The sequence below is a fragment of the Globicephala melas genome, chromosome 1 (genome assembly GCF_963455315.2).
Source record: "Globicephala melas chromosome 1, mGloMel1.2, whole genome shotgun sequence".
NCBI classification, from domain to species: Eukaryota; Metazoa; Chordata; class Mammalia; order Artiodactyla; family Delphinidae; genus Globicephala; species Globicephala melas.
Genome location: NC_083314.1, coordinates 14,296,718 through 14,319,196, shown reverse-complemented (window position 1 = coordinate 14,319,196; position 22,479 = coordinate 14,296,718). Strand labels below are relative to the sequence as shown.

Genomic DNA, 22,479 nt, shown 5'->3' with positions numbered 1-22,479 from the left:
ATCTTAAGAAAGAAATTGTCATTTGCACTGAGCCTGGACAACTTGAAGGTCAAATAATACGTAGTTGGTCAGGTGGACAGGAGAAGAAAAAAATTCAACAAAAGGAATTACAAGAGCAAAGTCACTCTTATAAGCTATCTATTTGCATTTCAAAAGCCAGACCTGTTGTCTTCAAATATGTCTTTAAAATAATTTAAATGTCTCATTTATTTTTGAACAGAGCCCTTGAACTAACTCTAAACTCAGAAAATGATTTACCTGGTCACAGACAATCAAGAAAACAGTCAAATTTGTTCAAAGAAAAAGTTTGACTGACACTTCTCTATTTACAACTGACCATAGTATGTTTAAAGGATAAAACAGCCTATATTTTATTGCTATTGATTTGTATGTCTATTGATTCTTATTTTAAACTTTAACAGTTCTAAGAAGTAGGAAAGTAGAGAATAAGTGAGATCTCCTGAATCAAAATTATGACGGTAAATACATTCTTGTTTCCTCCACCCCCTAGATTTAGTGGCCTTTACGCCCCACCAGTTTCTACTCAGTGCTTGCACATGTGTGGGATGTACAAACAGTTCCGTGGTCATACTGTACACGGCACAGCTGCCACCAGACCATGTGGATCCCCCAATTCTGACCGTCCTGGATTCTAGAACTATATCCGTACAGTAAGTAGAAATGTTGTCACTGTCACACACTGGTTCATGCAAGAATCCCAGTGAGTTCAATCAAGGGAAGGGTTTGTGACATAAAATTAATTTTATTGTGATTAAATGCATAGAGCTGATTAGTTCAGTGGTTCTGGGAACCTTTGATTATCACTTGCCAACTTAATTTCCATTTTGTCTTTATGCAATCAGGCTGAGCTACACATGTATGCAGATTCTGTGCAAACTTCAATAAGGGAAAAACTGACCACTTACTTACCTTGGGCTTTTTATATGTGAGGCATTATTTGCAATGTTTTGGAATTAGAGAGCACAATTATATTTCTTCTTTTTTTTTGCGGTATGCGGGCCTCTCAATGCTGTGGCCTCTCCCTGCTGTGGCCTCTCCTGTTGCGGAGCACAGGCTCCAGACATGCAGGCTTAGCGGCCATGGCTCACGGGCCCAGCCGCTCCACGGCATGTGGGATCTTCCTGGACCGGGGCACGAACCCGTGTCCCCTGCATCGGCAGGCGGACTCTCAACCACTGCGCCACCAGGGAAGCCCATATTTCTTCTTTTTGATTACAAACTAAGACTATCTTGTTCCCCAGCATTTGAAGTCAGAAAGAAGCTTTCGCATATTGGCACGTTCAGATTATTTTTGATATTACTGATCCATTTGCTAATACGTGAGGTACAAGGTATATTGCAGTACTGAATTAAAACTCAATAGACCTCTCTTCCCACTAGCTAATACTTGTTTACTTTCATTGCTCTTGGTCTCTGTTTTCTCATCGGTAAAAGAGTTTGAACTGAAGAAATTATGATATTCATTTAAGCTGAAAAACACTGTGATTTATATCCCATTGTTCCAGGTCTATACTCTTCCATTGGCTTTCACAGCGTCCCAAGCTGAGCCCACTTTATTTACCTTAAAAGATTTCCCACTATGATAATTATTTCTCAATTTACCAATTTCTGTCTGTTCCATGACTTGTCCTACTCATTCCCACTGACACTTTGTAACCCTCATCTGGAGTATTTTTCCTTCTGCCTACCAATTCCCATCCATCTATCAAGTATACAATCGTATGTATCCAGGCAGTGTGTCACCTCATTCAAGAAGTCTTATCTGAGTACTTCAGCCTTTCCAATCTCAGCTTTTCTTCTATAGTTGCATATTACCTCTATGTTAGATTGCTGCATTTCTCAAGACAATTATGGCTTGAAAATTATGCAATTATCTCTCCCTCTCATTTCTCAGAAGTTCTCAGTACTTTTCCCAATTCTTGTTCTATGGCTTAAGCTCAAAATCAAGTGCTCACTCATACATTTTTGTATTATTAGCTAATTAAAAATATAAATAGCTAGAGAGCAGGTACTATGTCATATTTTTATACCATTCAGAATAGACATTTAATGACTACTTGGGTTTTTTAAGTGAATCACTTTTGAGCTCTCAGTGTGTTTCTTTACAGTGGCATAAATCCAAGTTCATATGTGTCCTTTAAAAATCCCGCACATTTCAGATTGGACTTGAAGGTATGATGATAATAATGCTATATTTTTTCATTCCCAGGTGGAAACAACCAAGAAAAGTAAACGGAATTCTAGAGCGCTATGTACTATATATTTCAAATCACACGCATGATTTTACAATTTGGGATGTCATCTATAATAGTACAGAACTTTTTCAGGATCATGTGCTGCAGTACCTTTTCCCTGGTAATAAATACTTCGTCAAGCTGGGAGTAAGTTCACTTTACTTTTATCAGTTTCTCTGTCCCCATCATTCCCCTTGCTGCTTCCCTTTCTTTTGTCTCATCTTCTCTCCATGCCTCACTTAAAAATAAACAAAACAAAATTCTCTTGTATTGCTATTTACACTGAAATCTCACTTCAAATACAAAGTGAAAATTCTGCTGATCTGATACCTACATATTTATTTTATATTATGCCAAACAATAGAATAACCATCTGAATCAGTAGGTTTTTCCAAATCTAATTTGGGATTATCAGAAATTATTTCTTTTTTATTGTTTGTAGAATGTCATAATTGTTGAGAGCTTTTTAGAAAATGCTTGGATTAATAAAGTTATTTCCCCATGGGGCTTGTATTCATTTGAAAAGCAATGTGCAGTATGAAAATATAGGTCTTATATTTTTAAATGAAGGTTTAAATGACCCCCAAATATTCTTGATTATTATTATACCCTGGTTTACATTACACTTCTGTCTCAAAAGAACAGTCACTTAATAAAACCCTAGAATCAACACGGTTTAGACAGGCAATAGCATTTTTTAATGCAAAATAGCACGTTTACACAAAGGTCTTTTAAAAGACCTTGATATTACTGTGGAATTTATACTCAGCAGATCCTTTTGTTTTTTGATGAAATATAATCTTTTTTAAGTTTAATAGCACATCTGAAAATAACTGAATATAAACATGAGATTGTCCCTATTTGTTTTAAACACACTCTTCATTTTATAGTAATACCTATATAAGGATATTTGCTTTGATAAATGCCATAGAAAATATTCTGCTCTTGATTATGAATAAATTTACATTTATGTAGACACTGTGTATGCATTCATTTCACTTAACATGCTCTTGAATGCTCTAAATATTATACCACAAGAAAATAAACTACATTCAACTGTTGCTGTCTGACCTGACACCATCAAACAAGGGCAATCAGACAATGTTAAAAATCCTGTTCAGAACTGGCTTCATGTGCCTAGGTGTTCAGCACGCAGATGGGTTTCTGAATCAGCGATTGGATTACTTAGCTTTATTACCCAAGATATAAGAAGTGTATGAACTTGCTTTTCAAAAGCTAATACAGAAATCCACACTATTTTCAAAACAGTGGTGATATCAAAATAAGAAAAGTCCCTATGGTTTAGAAGCAACTAAAATTAAACAGAAATTGTGTTGCTCTTGGTTTGGATTAGAAGGAAGCAGAGGATAGGAGACAAATTTCTACTTCCAAGGCGATTTTTAGGCTATTCTGCGCAGTCAATGAAAAGCCACCTGAATCTTCTATGTTTTATAAACCTGTGATACCTTGAAAAATAAATACCACTAGATTGGGAGTCTGCTCTCTTGAGTTTTAATTCAGATTTTGCCACTAACTGAATGACTTAAGACACATTCACTTAACTGCACTGAGTCTTAGGTTCTTAAAGCCTAAAAGTAAGACTTTGAATTAAATGATTTTTAATGTCTCTTTGAGCCCTAAAATTCTATGATGCTAAAAAGGTGACCCCAAATAATATTTTGTGAAGTCAAAGGAGACCTGTCAGCCACTGAATGATGTTGGTGCAAGATGTCATAAAGACGTGGACGTCTTTGCCCCAACTCTTGTTAGGGAAGTAAATTTGCTCATATTATTTTTGATTTCACTGTATTTGTTAGGGCAGAAAATACACTGATACATCTTCAGGAAGTATTCAACTAAAAGGTTTTTTACTTTAACTCTGTTAACCCATAAATTTAATGAACCAGAACGTTTTAGGTTCATCTTGGTTAATTGAGGAACTCGTGTATATTTACAGTTTCAACATAATAACTGGCTTTCAAGGTCATGAGATTAATAGGTGGAGATCAGGTTCTCAGCCACGTGGAGTTGCCTCTTAGCATGCTAAGTACTAAGGAACAAAACATACAGATAACAAAGCATTTAGGCAGACATTAGAGAAAAATACATGGGCATTCCATATGATTTACTCCAGACTGGAGCAGGTGTGTTACTTCATGTGGTTTCGTGTAATTTCCCCTGTTGCCTGCATTAGAAACTCCTAAAGCGTAGAGACTGCATATATCGGCGGAGTTAAACAAGGTTTCCGGAAACTGGAAGCTTACAAACAGTTCTTGAAAGAATGAATGAATGAGTGAACACTGAGTACATTTATTTCATAAAGAATCTGAGACTTCCAACGTGAATCAAATAACTTGCTGTAAAATGTCAGAGTTAGGGACTGTGTGGTTCAAAATACAAGCTCTTTGTCCTAGAAGAAACAGTATAATATTTTTTTCCACTCAACAAATGGTATTGCAAAGTGTGGTAGCTCCTGGTTAAGATAATAAGCCAGCAATTAAATAAGGAAGCTTGTAAGACAGGTATCGAGATATGTATGGTTTGATAATATTCATATTACTTTGATCGTTCGATAAATTCATATTAAAAGTATTCACATTTGCCTCTTGATGAATGTTAAGTATATTTCCTGGAAAGGTTCTTGGAACTGATGAGCTTTAAATTTTCTAAAGATCATTTCTAGATAACATGGCCTTGTTCTTTTTCTTCATACTTTAAAAATATGCTGCGTTCTTAACATCATCAGACGCTACTTATCTGAAAACAACCTCTTAGAAAAGAGAATGCTAGTTTTAGGTGTTCTTAATAGTCATGATTTCAAAAATAATTGATACACTCTTATTAGTTATGCATTTTACTGTACCAAAATTGAATCTCCTATTTGGACCGGTTACTCATCACTTCAGGGTGGTAGTATGACTTCTCAGTTTAAAACAGTATATTTGTAATTGATAAAAGCTATACCCAGAAGCAACTTTAAGAACATTTATTACCTTATTGAAGGAACTAAGATACTCACCCCACTCACCTAGCGCCTCTAAATGCATACAAAAAGAACGTGGGAAAAAAAGAACAAAATAAAATATGTTGCAGGTGATTCTGTTGTTTCAGCAACCCCTTTGTAAATTTGGGTTCATTTACAAGGAAAATTCTCTCATAAACTCCTTGGACCCTTAAAAGGCTTTTTATCAAGTTGCTAGTTTATGGGTCTTCCATGACACAGCCCAACAAACAGTCCTTCCAAACCAGAGGATGTCTTTATTTATTCCAGAATTCCCCATCCCATAAAATTCTCAAAACGAAGTAAATTTTAATTCACGCTCTGTTTTAAAAAATACATAGTGAAATGTCACATAGTACATACAGTATTTCTCTGGGAGAGATGGCGGGGGGAATTCTTAGGCCACAAATAAGAAAAACAATAGTGACAAAGAGACTATCAGAATTACATCCCAGTGTGGTTTGAGTTTCAGCATAACATGCTGCAACATTTTTCCCCTCCTAAGGAAAAAAACGTCTATGAAATGCCAGTGGATGGATTTATCTGTCTCTAAGGACTGGAAAGTATGCTCCTTTGAGCATTTTCCTTCGATAATTCAGCTGTCTCACACAGCCTCTTTTCCTGCCACGTTTTCTGGTGGACTTTTAGCACGTTGGAAATTTTTTTTTTTTTTAATTCTTCTGTTTTAACGTTCAGGTAGTTATTTCTTGGGCTAATAGCAACATGTCCTAGGGCTTCGAATCAGGAGCTCAATTGATTTCTCCTTATTTGCCAAGATTCTGTTCTCAGGAGGAGTATGGTTTATCTCTTAAAGAGATATGCACATGCCACAGCTGAGCATTAGAGGAAACCCGCAGAGGTTAATTAGGTCCCCAATCTTAATGCAGTTTCATGCCCAGGCCACAGTTTAGCCCATCTGAAACTTGCTTAACGCTGAGAAATTATCCTGAAGACATGGGTTACTGTTGTCTTCTTACAATAAGAGGTAAAATTGATCTCCGAGTCTATGGACCATTTATTGTTACTTAGAGGGAAGAATTTGAAGCTCTTTTGCAGCAACTTTACAAGTAGTATACTTCAGTATAAGAAAATACCTTTAAAATCAGTCAGCTTTCTTCTATTTTTAGGAAAAAGAATACTAACTGCTCTAAGTATCAAAAGGTCATTCCTTCAGTATCAAACTGGAAAGCTTGGTACAGGCCCGAAAAAATAGAGAGGGCTTTCGGTGTTTTACTATTAGTCATATCTACCTTCCATGAAAATGAACTGAATAAACTGCCTGCCTTTTACATTGTCCTAGGATTTCGCTTCATTTTCTTAATGCTCGTGGTAAAATGTAATGCTTTTTGAAAGATCTTTACATCTTATTTTGTAAATTACAGTTGTAACTTAAAGAGGTACTGAGCAAAGCTTTAGCGTAGTTTTCAAATAGCTGCGTTATATAAAGACAGAATTGCTGATATTTACTAGCAGACATAGGCTGGAAAAACTGTGTGCATGTCTCAATTTCCTGGAGAAGTGCTTATCTCATATGTTAGGTAGGGGTGATATTTTCCTCACATGCTGAAACATTTATTTGGAATTGTTGGCAGTTTATGATGGAAATGTACACAGAAGTTTCTGAATATCCCTAATATCCATGAATCCATTTCTGGAACCCTCCCTCCTTTGAGAATTTGGGGGTTCTGTGAGCATTTTAAGTTTGTTGGCCACGTATTGAAGCTCAGTTCCCCCGGCACGTAAGTAAATGACTTGACCCTTAAAGCCAATGAACGTTCACTCAACAACTGCTTTGTTGTCAATTTATGAGAAATATTGTTTTATTCCATTTCACATTGTGTTCTACTTTAAACGTATTGCTCACGCTACAGTAAGTAGAAAGTGATTATATTTTCTGTGCTTTTTTTTTTTTTCTAGGAATCACTTGTCCTGAAGTAGTCTTCAATCTCTAGTACTTTTCTCATATGGTGTACACAGTTGTGTGTGTGTGTGTGTGTGTGTGTGTGTGTTTAATTCATTCGAAGAACCTTTGTGTGAGGATAATTTCATCGTGGCTATTCACACAGTCAATATATGCCCCATCTCTAGGCTCTAACTTAGGACGTATTCATAATCCATATATTCTTTCATTCTGGGTTATTGCTTGATCGTTGGAGATGGATGTCTCGTGTCCTAAAAAGCAAACAAATTAAATGTCAAACCTCAACAATGAAACAAATTTATTTGGGGGGTGGGAGGTTAAGAGAGCATTATTTTGAAGGATCTGGAACTCTTTATGGTGAACTCTCTTTCTTCAATGCTCATCTAAACTTTGGGGCCCCAAAGTGAAATGTGCTCTTTTTGTCTCTCTGTCCAGGCTTGCACCGGGGGTGGATGCACGGTGAGTGAGGCCAGCCAGGCCCTGACTGAGGAGAGGGCCCCCGAAGGCGTGCCAGCCCCCAGAGTGCACCCGGATTCACCTCACTCCTTTAACATCTCCTGGACTGAGCCTGAATATCCAAATGGTAAGTGAACTCTTTTAGCCTCAAGTTAAAAAGATGATTAGCAAAAGTAAATTAATATTCTAAATGGCAGCTTATATGTGGTGCTTAATTTTTAATGATCATTTTAGCACATAAAATACCTGAGATAGTATCATTGTCTGTAGTTTAGGAGATTGTGGTTTTTAGGTTAACATACAATTTTGGTGGCTCAAAAGTGCTCCCTTTTGATAGTTCTTATGTACTGCATCTTATGGTTTAATATGTTCTGGGAGAGGTGAAGAGAACAAACCGGGATTCCCAAAGAATGGCCTTGTGAGAGTGACATTATATTTTCAATGACTTTTTGTTTTTGACTGTTATTCATTCTTTCTTATAGAAGTAGGGAGATAGAAAGTTCGTACACATACTGTATTTCAAACTGCTTTTGCTTTAATAAGTTTATCTTAAAAGGGACCATTTGGAACTCTGTATTTTTAATATGTTATTTATAAATAGTTCAGCATGCATACATTAAATATATATTCATTTATTCTTGTTTAACTTGAAATGGATTGTATATATTTCTAAGTGATATGTGTATATATCACATATATATGTGTATATATACACATATATATATGTCTTTGAATAGTTTAGAGAGTTAGGTTAGCCAATTAAAGTTTGCTAAAATAAAATCTTATAAAGAATTTGTAGTAACTTGGGACAGAAATTGCTTTATTCATTTACTGGAAATATCTTTAAGTTCCATATAACATAGTGTCATTTTTCCACACTGGTCAAGCTTACATCACGTCAAATTTTGTTCCTCTTTAAGACAAATATCAAGAAGACTTTTAATATCATAGAAACTATTTTAGGAAACTCATTACTGAAAACTGAAATGGCCTCTTTTAGCATAGCCAGAAAGAATGAAAGAAGAAGAATTACAATTTTATTAGTTTGTCTTATGTTTACTATGATATTAATTACTCCAGTCATCTCATTTTAATTAAACTTTTGGCAAATGCATGAGATATATTTGAGGTAAGGGAGAGTGATCTAGTAATTACAGTGAGTGATTATCTCTGCTATTGAAGTTATCCCTGAACTATTACAAATTTCCTAGTAAAAAATAAATGGATAGCTATTTGATACTTAAACAGTCAACAATCTTGTCATACTTTGTGCTCCACAAAGGAACCTAGTCTGTAGGTAGCAATGAAAATGCGAATGATTTATTTCAGTTGGATTGCTCTTAACTGCTGTTACATGATTTGTTTAGTAGACATTTCCCTTCATCCTAATCAGTAGTTGTAACTATAACTGCCCCCAGAATCCTAGGTGGACGAAAGAAATACTTTCGACATTTCAAAGAATCTTTGTGTATTATGTGTTATATATTTACAAGCAGCTTTAAAATATATTCATTGAACCATAAGAATTTGGGAGATTTAGAAGATTGGTGTTAACACGTTCATTTATTCTAAAATCTTGTGTTTAATCACATCAGAGTTTTCAGAATTTTTACTGTGGGGCAATGGTTAGACATTTTTTAAGTAATAGTTTCATTAAAAAAAAAAAAACTTTCTTCTCTTCATTACTTCTCTCTCCACTTTCCTCAGATATTCCAGTGTTCAGTTTCTATCCTCCATTGCCTAGAGGAGGATCTGATCGTTGGATGTTTATCTTGTCACTTCATCTGTTTTCAAAGCTCCCATACTTCCCTCTAAAAACCCAAAGAATAAAGTCCAGATTCTTTAGTCAGGCATTCACATCAGCCCCAACTTGTGACTCGATCTGCATTGCCATAGCCTTGTAACACACTTTCCTTTTTAGCCTCCTGAAATACTTACGGCTTGGTGCAGGGTTGAAAAACATGGGTATGGAGTCAAATAGGCCTAGAGTCAAATCTTATCTCTGATGAGCAGTAACTGTGTTACTCTGGAAAATTGACTAAATGCCATGAACCCCAGTTTCCTTGGATTATAAAATTGGAGTTAATGATCCCTACCATCTCTCCAAATCTAACTCATTCCTCAGGACTAAATGTTAAGCCTCTTATTTTATGAAATCATTTCACTCTTTCTTGAGTGTAAGTCAAGCTTCCTCTCTTCTCTTGACCATATATCCTCTTCCTATGCCATCATCATGACACGTACTTCATTCATCCTTGGCCCAAATTTATTTGGGTACATGTCAAACATGCCCACCAGATGATAAGGACCACAAATCATTTATTTCTCTTTTCCTTCATGGAGCCTAACTCAGTGGAGTAGTTTCTGCTGATACCTAATAATACTTAATTTATTTAGTTGTGTCTTGTGAAAATTTCATTCAATCATTAGTATATATGTTGTAGAGTCCTGACTCTTTAATGATACCAACAGAGAGGATAGAAGTAGTTACAGGCCAGATCCTGGGGTATGTTTGTTTGACATGTATTTGTTTCTGAAATATATTTGTTCAGCTGTGTGGGGTCTGGGACTAGGTGGTTTTTTTTTTGGAGTTTGGATTTTGCATTTGACTTAAGAATTTTTAATTTTCTCTTCTTGAGTATGCCTAGTTCGAATTTAATGGAACTAGGCCCATATTACAGTACAGCTGCACTGTGGTTGCTTTCTAATTTCTGAATATGCTGAGGAAGAGTAATACAATTGGAAAATAAGATAGGTTTCAGCCTTATATTACTACAGATACCCTTTCAAATGATTTTAAATTGTGTTTCTCAAACATATCTGATTATTAGAACCATCTTGGGAGCACTGATTAAAGGAGTAGATTCTAGTGCTCCAACCAAAGACCTGAAAAATATCCCATTGATTTGGTTACCATCAAAAGAAGCAACCTGAGGATGTGGGAATGTCTTCCCTCTGGGTCTTTATTAAGATGTAGCAGGTCCAGAGGTATTTACACATTTAGACTGTCGTATTCTGTAAGGGGTACTGATTGTCTGGTTTTGTACACTCTAGGCTCCAAAATCTTGACTCTTAGTCAGCTATATACATAAAGGATTATTTCATTAGGACCTTATAAACATGAAAAAAAATGTTGAGAAACAGTAAACCCACTTTCTATAAGAAGTATTTCCAAATGCATACCTAGATGTGACAAAATATGAAAGGTATAAAAGGTTCATACATAAATATCCACTTGTTGCCTATCAAGCAATTGGTAACCTGTAGCCAGCATGGTATAGGAAACACGCTCTCTGCTTTATAACTGATTCGGATTTAAACTGTCAGCTCCTACTCATTAAACTTGGGATAATCTTTTTTTTTTTAATTTTTTTTTTAAATTTATTTTCGGCTGCGTTGGGTCTTCATTGCTGCATGCAGGCTTTCTCTAGTTGTGGCGAGCAGGGGCTGCTCTTCATTGCGATGCGCAGGCTTCTCATTGCGGTGGCTTCTCTTGTTGCAGGGAGTCTGGGGATACTCTTTACCCAGGGACTAGGAGCTTGGCCTCTTGGTTTCCGATTCCTCTCTTTCCTTTGTTCCCCAACCTGCTCCTGCCCCACAGCTTGTGCTGGGTAGCTTGTTCTTTGCTTCAGGACATGCTTCACATGCTCAGAGAATTTCTCCTGTTCTAGCATCTTTTGTTCAATGCTGTACCAGCAGCTCTAGTGCCTGACACATAATCGGTGCTCAATTAAAAAATATGTTGATTATCACTGTCAAAAAAAGAAAAACACACAGAAAATAACAAGTGCTGGAGAGGACGTAGAGAAACTAGAATCCCTGTGCGTCGTTGGTGGGAATGCAAAATGGTGCAGCTGTTATGGGAAACAGTATGGAAAAATCTTCAAAACGTTAAAAATAGAATTACTATATGATCCAGCAATCCCACTTCTGGGTATTTATCCAGAAGAACTGAAAACAGGATCTTGAAGAGATATTTGTGCACCCATGTTCATTGCAGAGTTATTCACAATAATCAAGAGATGGAGGCAACCCAAATGTCCATGGATAAATGAATGGATAAACTAAATGTTGTATATGTATACAATGGAATATTATTCCACCTTAAAAAAAAAGAAGGAAACTGTCACATGTTACAGCATGGATGAACCTTGAGAACATTATATGAGTAAAATAAACCAGTCACAAAAAGACAGATATGACATAATTCCATGTATACGCGGTATCTAAAGTAATCAAACACAGGGAGACAGAATGTGGTTACCAGGGGCTAGGGGTTGGGAGTAAGGGGAGTGGAGAGTTTCTGTTCAGTGGATATAAAGTTTCAGTTTTGCAAGGTGAGAAAGTTCTAGAGATCTTGCCCAACAATGTGCCTATAGTTAACACTACTATACTGAATATTTAAAATGGTTAAGATGGTAAGTTTCATGTTATGTGTTTTTCGCCACAATGAAAAAAAAAAGAGAGATGTAGGGAGGATGTAATAGAATGCAATAAACTTTAAAACCAGAAAAAAATCAAGGTTAAGGACTGTGTTAGGTTAAAACAAACAAAAATTTAAATTAGTAATCACAGAAAGATATATGCATAAAATATACATCTGTTAAAAAAGAGTGAGTTCATCTCTTTTTGTGCAACTTCCTTTTCTCACTTAACAATATGGTGGTAACATCTTTCCATGGCAGTTACGTGTAGCTCAACTTCATTCTTTGGAAAGGCAGTGTAAGCTCCCACTGAGTGAAACCACAGCTTATGTGACCCATCTTTTATTGATGGACACTTAAGTTTTCATGATTTTACTATTCTAAAGAATGCTGCTTGCTATGCATTGCCTTAGTCTGCCGAGTACTGGGTCATTATCACTTGATTAACACCTAAGGCTTTGCTTCCTTCAAATATGCCCTGCTTAATCCTGGTGACTTGCTTCACACACCTGCAAAAATGGTGGTGTGACGCTCCACCTTTGTTTCTCTATTCAAGAGTGCTTCACATCCACATTCCCTCTGGCAAAGGTGTTCTTTTCAGGCTGCAATTTCAGGCAGGATTTTAAAACCTCCAAAAAGAGCTACTTTTTAGGTCCAAGGTGGATAAGAACCCTTTATTCTGTAGGACCTTGGCTCTTCCTTTGTCATACCATTAGCCAGCAATGAGACGCAGCACAAAGGATTACTGTCTAAGAAATGTGTGACCTGTATTGTGTAGATTACAATTGCATAATTAGAATTACGCTTTTGAGAGCTTCCAAATTCTCACGAGCTTTATCTCCTTTCAGAAGCTTTGGTCTTAGAAGCTGGAAATATGATTATTCCTCCCACTTGAGGTCTACTTTGCTAAAATCAGCATAGATATCCGACTCCACCAAACTTATTCCTCCTTGTCTAGCATAATATTTAGTAACATTTTCAACTAATTAGAATATATATATATTTAAAATACTAACTAAAACTATGAAATTCTTATCCTTTATTAATACTTAGAATTTCTTGTAACTCTCCACTATCCTTACCTAAGTAAATTTACCTAAAATAGTTTCCCTGTTAGACTGTGACCCACATGAGGGCAGGGATTCTATATGCATTGTTTGCTGTTCTAGTCCCAGCATTTGGCAGGGTGCCAGTCATGGAGGAGATAAGTATTAGACAGCTGTTGGATGGATTAGTGTTTACTGATGCCAGGGACAATAATCAAATGGTAATTGTGTTGATGTGAGAAGCATAAGCATATGCAATCATACAGTACACATAAATGCACATTTAGAGCATGTCATAGTTAGGTAATACAGGTGGGATGATTTCAAAGGCAGTGGAAAGGCATCTCCGTCTTGGCTTACTGAAGGCTCAAAGTACATACTTAGAGACTCAGTCATTTGGCAGACAATTTCCTCAGCCTGGTAATTCGTAGACGTTCTAAAGAGAGACAGCATGCCAAGCTGGGTCTGCTTTGCATGCCTCACTGTGAAAGGCTATCTTGTTATAGCCGTCAGGATTCGCTAATGTCAAGATGGGCATGAGAGCTGGGCACCCGTTAGACAAGGGTCCCAGGGTCTCCTTGAGAAAGGAGAGAATACTTGAGGAGCCTATGGAAACATTTTCCTAATTTAGCCTTTTGTATTGATCCAGGGTTGTGAGAATTCATACGTGGATATGTACCAAGGAAGTGACAATAATTTCAGTAAGAATAGGAAAATTTTAGGAAGTTGATTATTTTTGCAGACTTATACATAGTACCATGAAGACAACAGAACATTATTGAAAGAAAGTTTAGTTCAATTTTTTGAGCACATATATTATTTCAGGAATGGGTGGTAAACACACTAATTAACTGTAGACATTTATACACACTCTGTATATGCTGTCCTTCACATTAAGAAAGGATATAGAGAAATTTTTAGAATGTATGTACATGAAGGTGTATGTGTAAATACTAATTAAGTGCTCTACCCATGCAGAGAAAGAAATATTTGATTTTCTGCTAATACTAATAATAGTAGTAATAGTAATAGCTACAATTTATATGTGCCAGGAGCTTTCAATCTCATAACTAGCCCAGGAAATAGGTACTGTTATTCCAACATTCAGATGTGGAAACTCAAATTTATAAGTATTAAGCAACTTAATTACTCTAGGCAAGACAGCTAGTTAAGTAGGAACGTAATACAAAACAAGGTGTGAATGACTCAAAATGCATGATTTTATTCACTGTAATCCTCACCTCTACTTTGTGCAGAAAGGCTCATAATGTAGGATTCCATGTAGCCATGTGAAAAAAAGATTTTTTTCAGATACTTTTACGGGTTCAGTGTCTCATTCTCAGTGCCAAGATTCAACACTTCTAAGATCTCTGTCCTGATTTTTCTCTGGTTTTAAAGGAATGACTATTTTTTTTAACTTTTTATTTTGAACTAACTCTCTTTTTAAACAGTCAAAATGTGAATCTATTTTCTTTCCTGGAGATACTCAGATTTCTTAGAAGAAACAGATTATAGAATTCGGTGAATCACTTAGGAAAATGGCTTGACAGTTTGAAGCAAACCTTGTGTAACTTTTATGAAACACCTCCCATCCGTTTGTCAGGTAGAATTTCCCAAGCACATTCTTTTTTAGATTCCGTTGATTCCGTTTTTAGGCAATCATAACAGTAATAAGGCATTCTTCCACGTTGTGAAAGCTGTTCTCTCTTTTCCTTTTTAATTGAAGGATCAAGTATTCACACAGGGAGATATCTGCCACATTCAATCATCATCCAGACCTTGGGGGGGAACCTCGGTTGACATTCACATTGCCACACTGGACTGGAAAAAACAAACAAATATGTTTGGAGCGTCTATATTCACTATGCGTGCTATTTTTATGACACACCAAAGCATTGTTGTTTAATTCTTACAGTAAACAGAATTCTTCAATGTACATAGAGATACCTTGTATTAAATGTACATTGTATTGTACTGGTATTGAATTTCCTTGGTTATATATGACAATCTATTGGGCACCTTAGGAAATACAATTTGACATAACCTGATGAAGAGGCACAAAGATACATATCCCAGTGGATGTGCTTTATGGACAATTATGATTCAGCTTCCCTGTGAAAATTAAACACCTTAAAAATTCTACCATTATGGAAGGAGAAAGGTGATAAACTTCAAACTGCTTATGATAGAGAGCCAGTGGGAATTAAGGATCCATTTTGTGGATTATCCACTGAAGAACTGAATTTGTAGAACTGGATGAAATAACCTGATCCCCCATACCCCATAGCATAATATTGTTTTATTTTTTTATAGCTATCTTAACTGATTATTAGCACAAGAGGATAAGCAAGAGAAAAGCACAAAAAATACAATACGGTGCAATATAATAATTCCCTGTAATTTTTTACGTTGTATATTTTTCTTTTCCCTCTTTAGATCCTCTCTCTACTCTCCACTCAGCCCTGCATCCTACAAGGCTGACCTTTACTCACAGCATCAATGGGCTTCCTCTCTCTCTGGCTTCCTTTTGGTTTGTCCCTGGGCAGCAGCAGCAAGAGTTGAAAGAGTCAGAGGAGGGCTTCCCTGGTGGCGCAGTGGTTGGGAATCCGCCTGTCGATTTAGGGGACGCGGGTTCGTGCCCCAGTCCGGGAGGATCCCACATGCCGTGGAGCGGCTGGGTCCGTGAGCCGTGGCCGCTGGGCCTGCGCATCCGGAGCCTGTGCTCCGCAGCGGGAGAGGCTGCAGCGGTGAGAGCCCCGCGTACCGCAAAAAAAAAAAAAAAGAATCAGAGGAGAAGGGAGTCTCAGAACTTTCTGCCGGGCTCTGGGCTCCAGGGCTGCCTTCCTCCACTAAAGGCTACAGCTCCTATCCAGTGGTCCTTCCCTGTCGCTGCAGCTCTTTCTCCAGCTTCCTGAATCAGTTTTCATCCTTTCCCCTGCAAATTTAAGGATGCTTACTGGCTCCTAGGAGACCTGATGATTTCTAACCGGGGATGCGTTATTATCACTTGGTGCTTTCCATTAACTCTACCCATATCCTTGTACATAGATCCTTCACTAAACTATCCTCATTTGTTCATTTGAGTTTCCATCAGGTTCCTACTGAGACCCTGACTCATGTCTAAATCTCATTTAATCCACAGTTAACACACACAATTTGGGGGGCTGGATGTAGAGTAAAGGTAAAATACTTCCTTTCATTCTGAGACTGGAAAAAGGAAATAAGTAAACAAACATAAATTCTATTTTGTTGCACTTCGTTTTGGCACATTAGACATTTTTAAAGCAAATAAAGGGGGCTGTGCTCAAAAGTTCTAGTTGCAGATTGTTTATCTAATACTCCTGTGATATTTCATTTTTAAATAGTAATCAACTTACTGATATCTCATTGAAAGCTTTCGATTTCTTATTATGAAATCTTTGTTATAACTAACCAAACAATGGTGTACGAAATTTTTCCTCTTAATGAGGTAACTCCCAGTGCAAGTCAGTTTAAAGATCTGTTTCTCAAATAAGCCTTATTCCCTAACGAACCTGGACTAGGTTAGCATCTGCCTTCCCTCCCCCACCCCCCCCATGTTTTCTTCTATTCCCTCTGATTCTCCTTTAATCAACTTTACGTACAAATAATGCACTTAGTCTGTCTTCTCACTTAGATTGAAAGTTTTCTGAAGGCAGGTACCAAGGCTGTTTTGATCACTTCTGTATTCCCAGCATGTAACACAATGCCTGGCACATAGTAGGTCCACCATAAATATTTTCTGATGAATCAGATTACTATGCTAGTAGGTTACCAAAAACCAAAGCCACTAAATCCAGTATATTTTTTTCAAAAATTATTTTATAGTATTTAGTAAGTAGCTATGTTTTCACACTGTACTCTCTGGGCTTGATTGGAGTAGGGGAGGAATCTTATGTAAAGACTTAGCAAACACATATAAGAAACTGCTAGGTGGTAGGATGAATGAATAAAGAAGATGTGGTACATATATACAATGGAATATTACGCAGTCATTAAGAAGAATGAAATAATGCCATTTGTAGAAACATGGATGGACCTAGAGATTATCACACTAAGTGAAGTAAGTCAGAGAAAGACAAATACCATATGATATCACTTATATGTGAAATCTTAAAAAAGTGATACAAATGAACTTATTTACAAAACAGAAACAGACTCACAGACTTAGAAAACGAAGTTATGGTTACCGGGGGAAGGGTGGGGGAGGGATAGTTAGGGATTTGGGGATTGACATGTACAAACTGCTATATTTAAAATAGATAACCAACAAGAACCTACTGTATAGCACAGGGAACTCTGCTCAATACTCTGTAATAACCTAAATGGCAAAAGAATTTGAAAAAGAGTAGATACACGTTATGTGTATAACTGAATCACTTTGCTGTATACCGGAAACTAACACAACATTGTTAATCAACAATACTCTAATATAAAATAAAAAACAGAAAAAAGAAACCTGCTAGGTGATGACAGCATACAAGTAAGGAATACAGACCTGTCTCAAATGTGTTTTTGAGAGATGTGCAGACTATTTTTTTTACAAGAAACATGCAGTTCGTGACATAGATCAGAGTAGGAGGAGACAGTCTCAGCTGACATTCCCATAACAAACCGGGCTTGAACTTATCCTGGAAGAAAGGGACAGCTCTAAGCTCATGCCTTTTACGTGCAAAGCACCTAATTCCTTGGGGACTTTCATATATGCTCACTCATTTGGTACTCACGTTAACTCAGGCCATCAGGGCAAGGAATAGTGTCCCAATTTTATTGGAGAGGAAATAAAAGCTTAGAAAATGTGAGTTCCTTAGCCAAGTTTTAAAGGTGCGTAGTCGCGAGAGAACAGCCATATGCAGTGAGAGAAAGTTCTTCAAAGGGCAGCCACCAGCTGGGAAGTCTTCCACTTTGCCCCCTGATTTTGTGTCTGTGGCTTATTTTTTCTCCACCACATTTAAGAGAGTGCCCAGAACATAGTAGGCACTCAATAATTACTGTGCTGATTGGATGAATAATCATTTACATGTACAGGCATAAAATAGACACTTAAAAATAATTGGCCATAAGGTAAAATTCTGCAACTCTGTTTTTTTCCTCCTGATAAATATGGAGCAGGCATATTTTCATGTCAGTATATATAGCTCTCCCTCATTTTTTCTAAAAGCTTAATCGAAAGTCATTGAATGAAACCACAGCTCTATCCCACCATGAGGGTACCAGGTACATGACTAGTGTGCATTCTTTCATGCAACTGCATCTCATCAATGCCAGCTAACCATTACTTATAAACAACATTGACAGTGAGGTCAGGTGCTTGGTCCGGTACACAGTGCTCAGATGGATTCTGGTTTAGCTTGAGGTAGTGTAGCAAGAAAGATTCAGCCGAGTTAGAGCCTCAGGAGTCCCCAAGGCTAGGGGAAAGGCCCCTGAATCAGCTGTTAACCCCTTCCTTCTCAAACTAAAGCAAACTAAAATGTAAGGAATAAAAAAAGAAAAGAAAGCTGGTATAACTACTTTAATATCAGACGAAGGAGATGTTCAGGCAAACAGGGTTATTAGAGATAATTAGGTAACTTCATATTGATAAAAGGTTTACTAAAATTAAGGACTTTTTTTTCATCAAAATGTGCTATAAACTAAGTGCCTGAAAAGATAAGTAACAGAATGAGATATGATATTTACAACACATGTAACTATCAGAAGACCAGTATCCACAATATATAAAGTATTCCTAGGAATCAATAATAAACTGGGGAAAAATCTGGAAAAGCATTTCACAAAAGAAAAAAAAATGGCTGATAGACATAAGGAAATGTACTCAGTCTCTTTAATAAGCTGGGAAATAAAATAATACCAAAACAAGGCCCCATTTTATGCAAAAAAATACTGGCAAAAATTTAACAGTGGGGGCTTCCCTGGTGGCGCAGTGGTTGAGAGTCCGCCTGCCGATGCAGGGGACACGGGTTCGTGCCCTGGTCCGGGAAGATCCCACATGCCGGGGAGCGGCTGTGCTCCGCAGCGGGAGAGGCCACAACAGTGAGAGGCCCATATACCGCCCAAAAAAAAAAAAAAAAAATTAAAAAAAAATTTAACAGTGACTATACAAGGTCTTTTTGAGGATATGGAACCATGAGGACTCACAGGCACTATAGGTGGTAACGGGAATTGATGTACTTTGAAAAGGAGTTGAGCATTGTCTTACTAGACAATTGAATATATCCCAACAACTCCACTCCAGTATCTATACCCTAGGAAACTTGTACACATGAGACTCAGGACACATGTGCAAAAATGATTATAGCTACATTGATATATCAGCCAAAATGTGGAAACCATCTAAATATCAACAATAGAATAAATATATAAATTGTGCCGTACAAAAATACTATACAGCCATGGAAATGAGCAAAGTATGGCTACCCTCAACAACATGGATAGAACTGGTGCGTATTATGTTGAACAAAAAATGATGCAAAAATTGCATAAATATGATTTTATTAATTCAAAGTAGAAAACACACAAAACTTAATTGCTTTGTTTAGGGATGCATTCTTAGGTAGAAAAGCAAGAAAATGGTTCTTAAAGTCAATCTAGTTGTCTGTGGTGGGGGGAAGGGTTGGAATCATGAAGGACTCATAAGACATTTGCAGGGTGCTGGCAATATTCTATTTTTTAATCTTGGCGATGGTTATAGGAGTTTTGCTTTTAAACTTGTTTTAAAAATATAACATATTTTACACACTTTTCTATATTATGTTTTATTACATAATTTTTAAAAGATGGAAAAAAATAGATCCACAGAAGCTGGCGAGTATCCTGTTTGGTGCCCTGTGGAGTCTGAATGCTTCAGTGCCAACCATCACGGCCAAGTTAGCAAACCTCTCTCAAACCTGTTTTTCTCATCTGTAAAGGAAAAGTGAAACTCTTTCTGCTTTCATGGGTATTTCCTGAGGACTAAAGTATCTGATTAAAACATAAATACAGTTATTTTTTCAGCATCAACTTGCCCTGCCTTTCAAGTGTTTGCCTCTTCTGTCATGCTTCCCTACACAACAGTTTTTGTTTTCTATTTTAGTTAAATGTTGTTTTCGGAGATAATTCTAGATTTACATGCAGTTGTAAGAAATAATGCAAAGAGAGTCCATGTGTACTTTGTCCAGTTTCCCCTAATGGCCAACATCTCCCAAAGCTATAGTACACTAGTGCAACGAAAATTTTGACACCGATACAGTCAAGATACAAAACAGGCCCATAACTTTCTTTTTTAATCCTCAAATGAAAATCAGTCCCTTTTAAACCATTAGTATAGAGGCAAGCTAGTTCTTCGGTAGCAGATTTTTATGAGATTTTTTTATTGGGAAGTTCACAGTCCATCTCTGATAAAGATAGATACCTCTCTCTTCGACTAGTGACGTTGTTATACCGTATTTAGTCTAACACATCCCAGTCCTAAGCTCATGTTTGTTTTATTAAAAAAGAGAAAGTACAGTTGACCCTTGAGCAATAAGGGTGATGTGATAGAAAATCCACGTGCAGTCCTCCCTCAGCATCCATGAGGGATTGGCAGGACCATCTGCAGGTACCAAAATCCGCAGGTGCTCAGATCCCCATAGTCAGCCCTCCCTACCTGCGGTTCTGCATCTGTGGAATCAACCAACCTCAGAATGTGTAGTTTTGTATTTACTGAAAAAAATCCACATATAAGTGGACACATGCAGTTCAAACCCATGTTGTTCAAAGGTCAGCTATATATAAAAGTGTTAAAGATATTTCTCTTAGAATATGCCACGCACTACTGCTGAAATGTGGCATTTCCACATCCCTGCCTGGGTTACAACTAGTTATGATACATTCAAGAAAATGTGGCTTTAAAAATTATTAATATTATTTTTTCTTTTTGATATTTTCATCTGTCCTACTGTTCCCTACCTCCATGCTCTTCCCTACGCCAGTATTATATATGTCATTCTAGGTTAATTTTTCTAAATAAGACTTTCATTATGCCCCTAGTCAGTACATAAAAGCATCAATGATTCTCCTGTGCATCATAAAATCCCAACTTGTTGGAGCAGCATTCAGGCCCTAACTCCCTTTGAATCCTTATTTTCTATTAGACTTTAACCAATTACAGCAACAACAAGAAAATACTGGTCTATTCAGGATATCTTCACTATACCTTGCACTTGCTTCCTTCCACACACTGGTGAATATCATTTCCCTACCAGGGGCATCTTCCTGAGTCATTGTCTTTTCACCTTGTACCATTTACGGAAGAACCTATGGAAGATGCAGCTTCCTTGAAGGGAAGACATGGCTGCTCTGAAAAGCTTTTAGTACTCGCTTTAGCCAGAGTGATTGTTCCCTGCTAGAAGCTTCTGTACTTACCGTCTATACCATTTTTGGGGCATAAAGGTTTTGTGGCGCTTATTACTCATCTAACTGTTGGATTGTTATTTAGTTAGACCTGTGTTTAACCCTTTTCTTACTTCCATAAAGGTAGATACTATTTCTTCTTCTTTCTGTGCCCCAAAGCACCAAGCATAGTACCTTTCAGGTAGTTGACTTTCAATAAATATATGTTAATTTTTTCATCAGGCTCATCCTCATTGCTTTGAGGGCTAGAGCATGTTCATCAGTTCTTAATTTGAGTGGAATTCCTTCATATTTTAGGAGAGAAAATTAGGCTGGAAATGGATAACAGGAGTAGTGGCAGCAGTGGGTTGAGATTGCCAGATCCCACCGCTGAATTTATCCTTGTATGACTTTGGGAAGTAGCTTAGCCTCTCTAAGACTGCATTCCCTCATCTCCACAACAAGGCAAATAACAGTTCTAACTTCTTGGTGTTGTCAAAGTTAACAGGAATAATTCATGTTAAGCCTGCCGCCTATTGTCCGACTCAAAGTAAGTGTTCAGTACATTTTTTAATAATTGTTTTATAATTTCAAAAATACTTACATGGCATTTTAAGAACTTAGCATTTTCCTTTTCCCAAAGCTATCCGTACATGTCCTGTGCTCTAGTCAAAGAAAGAAAGTATCTTCTTAGGCTATGTTTAAAATGGCCACTAGATTATATTCACTAGTTTTTGTACCTCTCTTTGGGAATCTGAGGTCAATAAAAATTGTTGTGTTAAGAGATATTTTAGACTTATTACTTAATGTATGTTTTGAGAACTGAATTATACAATGTTTCATATCATACTAATATTATTTATATCAAAACATTTGCTAATAAAAACAAACTATGAACTTTGCTTGCCTGTCTTGACAAGAAATGGAGTGTTCTTCTCAAATGGTATCTCTTATTGTCCACAAATTTACCAGGAAATTTGACTCTGTGTCCTTAATTCAAGAATTTATA

The 22,479-nt window shown here is 36.9% G+C and overlaps 1 protein-coding gene across 1 annotated transcript in view; it reads left to right on the top strand.

The window, feature by feature from the left end:
• USH2A (usherin) overlaps positions 1 to 22,479 on the top strand; it is a 773,776-nt gene that overhangs the window by 380,121 nt on the left and 371,176 nt on the right. Inside the window, exons 32-34 of the mRNA XM_060289919.1 lie at positions 512 to 671; positions 2,231 to 2,402; positions 7,613 to 7,760. Coding sequence (XP_060145902.1) covers positions 512 to 671; positions 2,231 to 2,402; positions 7,613 to 7,760 — 480 coding nt within the window. The remainder of the gene's footprint in view (positions 1 to 511; positions 672 to 2,230; positions 2,403 to 7,612; positions 7,761 to 22,479) is intronic.